This window comes from Mastomys coucha, unplaced genomic scaffold (assembly GCF_008632895.1).
Source record: "Mastomys coucha isolate ucsf_1 unplaced genomic scaffold, UCSF_Mcou_1 pScaffold5, whole genome shotgun sequence".
NCBI lineage: Eukaryota > Metazoa > Chordata > Mammalia > Rodentia > Muridae > Mastomys > Mastomys coucha.
The window spans coordinates 84,820,797-84,827,205 of NW_022196911.1; the positions used below are offsets into that span (position 1 = coordinate 84,820,797).

Here is a 6,409-nt window from a genome sequence, read left to right on the forward strand (position 1 = left end):
TCCCTCTGGGAAGTGAGTGGAGTTGGAAAGTCAGCTGGGTGCTTTCTCTGCCTCTCTGAGCTAACAGGCTTTCACTATTGCATCTGGCCCCTGAGTCTTCCTTGGTAAAATCGAACGGCTGGGATTTTTGGTTTTCAAACAACGTTTTGGCTCTCCGACTTGTAGCAAGGCCACAGGGACACTAAGAGTCACTCCTGCTGAGGACAACCTGAGAAGCCATCAGATTTGGTAAGTCACTTGGGAAGTCCTCCAGGAGAGAGGTAAGGATGGGAAAGTGCCCTTTAGGAGCCTGCACAGTGCTACTCGAGATGGCTTGCAAATAGAAGCAGAAAATGAACAGCGATATAACTCAAGTCCAGTTGGCTCAAAACAGGTTATGAATATTATCATTTTCTTATTTTGTACTTTTTTTTTTTTTTTTTTTTTTTTCTCTTGAGCCAGGGTTTCTCTGTATAGCCCTCGCTATCCTGGAACCCACTCTGTAGACCGGGCTGCCCTCAAACTCAGAAATTCCCCTGCCTCTTGCCTCCCAAGTGCTGAGATTAAAGGCGTGAGCCACCAATGTCTGGCTTATACTTTATTCTTAATAGCCATAATGGCTTTCTGTACCAAAGCAGGAAAATTAGACTTAACTGGAGAAAAATACTTGGAAACAGACTTGAAATTTAGACAAGCTTTAGAAAGACCTTCAGACACGGGAATTTATGCAAGAGCCTGCCTTGCAGCCAGGCACAGGAGGAAACTGAAAGGGGATGGCCCAAGGTTAGAAAACCAACGTTAGTTTATCGTGTTACTAATACAGTACATACCAGGAGACAGTAGGCACCCCCAAAGTTATGAAAAAAGGAGTGGAATCCTATTGGATTTGAGGAGATTTAAGGAATAGATTGTTTACTATGGTTTTCATTCACCCTATGTGAAGCACCTATTAAACTCATGGGCAAGTCAGAACAGAATTGTTTCCCAAGACTGGAAAGATTGGCAACAGAAATGTTGGAAGCTGGTCCTACTGTGGTGAATGTGGTAGAAATAGGAAGCTAGGGGCCATGAATAACAAAATCAGGCTGGAGGCATTGATATTCCCCAGATTACTTGCAAGGGGAAGGTCAAAATGCTGAGTTATAAAGGCAGCTGGAATCTGACGACCATACTTTGGTGCTATGTCATTTAGCAGCTTGAAATGCTTGAGACGGTGTTGAAGAGCCAAGAAAGGTCTGAGCCATTTACTTAAAATACACAAGGCCCCGAAGCCGCCTTCCCTGATTTTTGGTAAAGATTGAATTCAGATATCTGAAAAATATTAATTGAATCATTGAAGTCAGCTGTAAATAGAATCATCAGATTCAGAAGTCAGAAAATATTGAGTCCCTGGCTTTTGAAAATGCTAGTTCATGGGCTGTTGAGATGGCTCAGCGGTTAAGAGCACTTATTGCTCTCCCAATGGTCCTGAGTTCAAATCCCACCAACCACGTGATGGCTCACAACCATCTGTACAGCTACTGTGTACGCATATACATTAAAGTCTTAAAAAAAAAATGATAGTTCAGAATGCAAAAGGGTGGTTAGACCTTTAAAGGCACTATCTGCCCCAATGGAGGAATAGATTAGATATATTGGATCTCACATTTATGATGCTAATCTGGTAGTAATTTCTAAAAGTCTTAAGAAAAATCTCTCAGTTGTCTTTAACTGTGGTAAGGAAGGACCTTTGGAAAGGGATCATAGGCAAGGTGTCCTAGGTTTGGTTTGGTTTTTTCCTAGAGATAATCCAGAAGGCTTTAGCCTTCTGCAGTATGTATTGGGTGTGGCAAAGACCAGCATTAGACTAATGATTCAGATTAACCACACCCTGAGAGGCCTCCTGAAGACCCTGATATCAAATTGAATTCAGCCATTCCCTGTCGGGATCAAAGAAACTCAGCCCCAGAGCAATTAAAAGGTTTAATGCCTGTTGTTGACACTTCTCAGGTACCGGGCATCGATCCAGAAGCAGCCACAGGGATGGATGTGTTTCTCATGATCCGGCGCAAGAAGACCACCATCTTCACTGAGGCCAAGGAGTCCAGCACAGTGTTGGAGCTCAAGCACATAATTGAGAGCATCCTGAAGAGGCCTCCTGAGGAGCAGCAGCTGTTCAAAGATGACCAGCTCCTTGATGACAGGAAAACTCTGGGTGAGTGTGGCTTCACCAGCCTGGTAGCAAAGCCACAGACCCCAGCCAGAGTGGGCCTGGCCTTCAGAATGGAAGATGCTTTTGAAGGCCTGCATTTCCACCCCTATTCTTGTCCTCAAAAACTGAAAGACTTGATGGAGAATTCTGGAAATCAGGCTAAGGAACAAGTTGTGCAGTGAGGGCCCCAGGCACACCTCTTGAGACCCATTTCCTTAATTAAAAAAAAAAAAAAAAGATTTGGCTGTCAAATAAAACAAACAAACCTCAAATATTGCTGTGGTGTCATACTGCATTCTGCCGCTCAGCTGGAGGTGTCCAGAAGCCACCAGCCACCCGCTTGCCAGTCCTGAGGAGGCAGAACAAAGGCCAGAACAGGGAGTCCACAGGGGATGTTTCCTTTCAGGATGAACTCAGGGCCTGCTACAGGCAAGACTGGACAGGGAACAGCGGGGTCTGGGACGAATGGTGTGGTTCTGAGTGTCCTCTCTGGGTACCTAGGCCTGTTGGTATACCAACTGTGGAGGAAGTCAGAGGTGGGCTGTCTGTTTGCCAGGCAGAAAGTGGGAAGCAGGGGGTAAGAGCCGGGTTGGGTCTGACTAGGAGCCATTGCCCGGTACAGGTGGGGTGGGAGGAAAGCCTTATGTGTGTCCCTTAGGTGACAGGCCTTTCCCCAAGGCGATCTTTAAATGAAGCCCCTCTCGGTTATTGCTTGTTAATACTGCTTTTCTTGCGGTGGGGGTGGATATGGGCACATACTTTATACATTTCTTGGTGGAAGGGAGTGAGCATACCCAGGAAGGGAAGGTCATTGGCTGATGGCTAAGGCCATCTGGATATCTCATTAGTATGGAGAGGAACCGGTGCTGTTCTGAGGAAGTGCGTGCTGGCTGGTGTCCTCTTCCTTGGGTGTTCTGGTTTTGTGTTCCGGACCAAGTACAGAGACAGGAAGTGGCTCTGCTCTTGGAGTTCTCAAATCTCAGATTCCTAGGGTTTTAGCTCACTCAGCCTGAACAGTTCTTATGCCTGTCTGCTAGCCTCGGCCCACATTCTCTAACCTCTGGATGTGTTTAAGGTCAGAACAGCTTCAGTACATGAGCAGAAAAATTCAAATTCGGGAGAGACTAGAAAACCTATATTTTGGCAAACTGCTATAAATGATCAGAGATCCGAACAGAAAATACAAACCAATGGAATTGACATGGAAAGTTTAAGAGATACAGGAGCAGCTGTAACAACAATCTCACCAAAATCTTGGCATCTAGATTGGCCTCTTCAGGAGGTAATTTTTAGGGACTGGAACTTTATCTCAGCTAAAGTGCAAAGTGGGTCAGGTGTATAGGACCTAAGGGGAAACAGGTAACTTAAATCCATGTGTGGCTAATAGAGCCATGAATTTATATGGAGGTGATTTGTTGCATCTGTGGAAAGCACAGATGATCATTCCTCCAATCTCAGAAACTAAACCATTGAAGTGGAAACTCCTAGTTTCTTTGAAAAGTTATGTGAAATGATTTGCTGGGGGCACAGAGGTGAAAGGATGTCTTGATAGACATGTGAAAGAATGTTTTCCTGAAGGAGACACAGGTGAAAGGATGTTTTGATATAGTAGACCCATGAAAGGACCTGTGATGAAGGAGTCTAAAATATGGCCCCACAAACAGTGGGAGATGAGCACTGGGCCTTGGTTTGGTTTCCTAGCTATACTTTGCTAATGGCATGTGTGTATTGGTTTGCCTTACCTAAAGTGGTTGAGCTCACCTTGTAATGCTTCCATTGAGAGAAACTGGTCCAGGATCTATTTGTGAGGTATGGAGAGATGGTTCAGTGGTTAAGAGCACTGACTGCTCTTTCAGAGGTCCAAGTCAATTCCCAGCAATGTCACATTGGGTCACAACCATCTTTAATGGAATTGGATGCCCACTTCTGCTGTAACCAAGGACAGGGACAGTGTACTTATCTAAAACAAATAAATTTTGGGGAAAAAAAAGTGCTCATGAGATTCCTGCAGCAGCCTCAACTTAACACAGCATCTCTTCTGGCTGGTTGGTAAATGTTGTAGTTCCTTCAGGATAAACCACACCTGCTGGTTCCTGCTTGGTATTTTCCTGGGGAAAGAACTGGAGTGTTAGTTGCCAGTTCATGTATGATATATGCCTGCCTAGAGAACTGGTTTGTAGCTGCTGAGTCATATTTGGTGTTTTCTATGGGACTGAACTGCTGCCAAAGAAGATCAAGCTCGCCCCTAACGATCTATCGCTGAACAGATCCACTTCCTCCTTATCCTAATAATTTTCTCTTTTGCTGGGCTAGAGGAGAGGTTGCAAGGGCTGGAGAGATTGCTCATCAGCACTGACTGCTCTTCTGGAGGTCCTGAGTTCAAATCCCAGAAACCACATGGTGGCTCACAACCACCTGTAATGAGATTGGATGTCCTCTTTTGGTATGTCTGAAGACAGCTATAGTGTACTTACATATAATAAATAAATCTTTTTAAAAAATAAAAATTCAAAAAAAGAAAAAGTACGTTACAAAAAATTTACGGCTCCAATAGTGTTTGCTTTTAATCCCAGCAACAGGGAGGCAGAGGCAAGTGAATTTTAGCGAGTTCAAGCCCATCTGGGGCTACCTAGTGAAATACTGTTTCAAAACAAAAAAGTGGAGTTGGAGGGCTAGAGAGATGGCTCAGTGGTTAAGAGTACTGACTGCTCTTCTGGAGGTCTTGAGTTCAATTCCCAGCAACTACATGGTAGCTCACAACCATCTGTAATGGGTTCTAATGCCCTCTTCTGGTGTGTCTGAAGACAGCGACAGTATACTTACATATATAAAACAAATAAAAATCCTTTTAAAAAAAAAAGAAAGGTAGCTGGAGACATGGGTTGGGAGTTAAGAGCTCTGGCTGCTTTTCTGGAGGATCTACCTTCTGTTTTCAACTCAACTCACAGCTCATATCTCTATTTCCAGGGCCTCTGATGCTCTCTTCTGGCCCCTCAGTGTATGCAGGTGGTGCACAGACATACATGAAGGCAGAACACCCATACACATAAAGTATAAACAAATCAATCGCCCCACAGTGGTGGCACATGCCTTTAAATCCAGTACTCTGGAGGCAGAGGCAAGCAGATCGATGAGTTCCAAGCCAACGTGGTCTACAAGCAAGAGTTCTAGGCCAGCCAGGACTACACATAGAAACCTTATCTTGACAAATAAACAAAAATCACTAAAAACTTTTTAAAAAGAAAAAAAAATAATTTAATTAATTTATTTATTTTGTAGGGAGATGTGCATGCTATGACACAGGTGGAAGTCGGAGGACAGCTTGCTGGTTTTGGTTTTCTCCTACCATGTTAGTCCCAGGGACCTACCTCAGATTGTCTGGTTTGGCAGCCACCATCCTTATCCTTGGAGCCATCTCTCCAGCCCCAAAGCTCTTTGTTTTCTTTCTTTCTCTCTTTCTTTCTTCCTCTTTCCTTTTCTCTCTCTCTCTCTCTCTCTCTCTCTCTCTCTCTCTCTCTCTCTCTCTCTCTCTCTCTTTCTGTCCTGGCTGTCCTGGAACTCACTCTGTAGACCAGGCTGTCCTCGAACTCAGAAATCCGCCTGCCTCTGCCTCCCAAGTGCTGGGATTAAAGGCATAAACCACCATTTCCCAGCAAGCTCTTTGTTTTCAACACAAGGAAAGAAGAACCTGTGCTTTGGTTTCTAGGATGCTAGAAATACTTCTTTTAAATTTATTTATTTTTATTCTATGTGCATTAGTGTTTTGCCTGCAATTATATCTGTGTGAGGGTGTTGGATCCTCTAGACTTGGAGTTACAGACAATTGTGAGCTGCCACGTGGGTGCTAGGAATTGAATCCCATGTCTTCTGGAAGAGAAGCCATTGCTCTAAACTCCTGAGCCATCTCTGTATCCCCCTAAGATACTTAAAAATAAACCTTTAATTTTAGCACTTAAATTGGAGTGTAAGGAGTTCCTGATAGTCAAAACCATAAATCCTTCCATGTTATCTTCTCATCTGAACAATATCTCAGAAGTTTACCTCTATAAATACAAACAAAATACTCCCAAACTAATATGGAGCATTACCTCCTTTAGTGAGGTTCAACTATGTGTACCTGGCTTAAATATCCCCGCACAAAGGCTGGTCTATTTGTTTTGAAAGACCCCTGGGGGAGACCCCCACTCAAATCTCGGGAGGACGTGCACCCAAGGAATCATGAGAGACCATCTTGATGTA

General features: G+C 44.0%; 1 protein-coding gene across 2 annotated transcripts in view; it reads left to right on the top strand.

The window, feature by feature from the left end:
• LOC116077726 (elongin-B-like) overlaps window positions 1-6,409 on the top strand; it is a 10,306-nt gene continuing 3,897 nt past the window's right edge. Inside the window, exons 1-2 of one of the 2 annotated variants that reach the window (XM_031352466.1) lie at window positions 1-228; window positions 1,969-2,173. In XM_031352466.1, the coding sequence (XP_031208326.1) occupies window positions 2,002-2,173 (172 nt within the window). In that variant the 5' untranslated portion in view covers window positions 1-228; window positions 1,969-2,001. Of the gene's footprint in view, window positions 229-1,968; window positions 2,443-6,409 lie in introns of those variants that run through there. The other variant, XM_031352467.1, reaches the window with a different exon arrangement.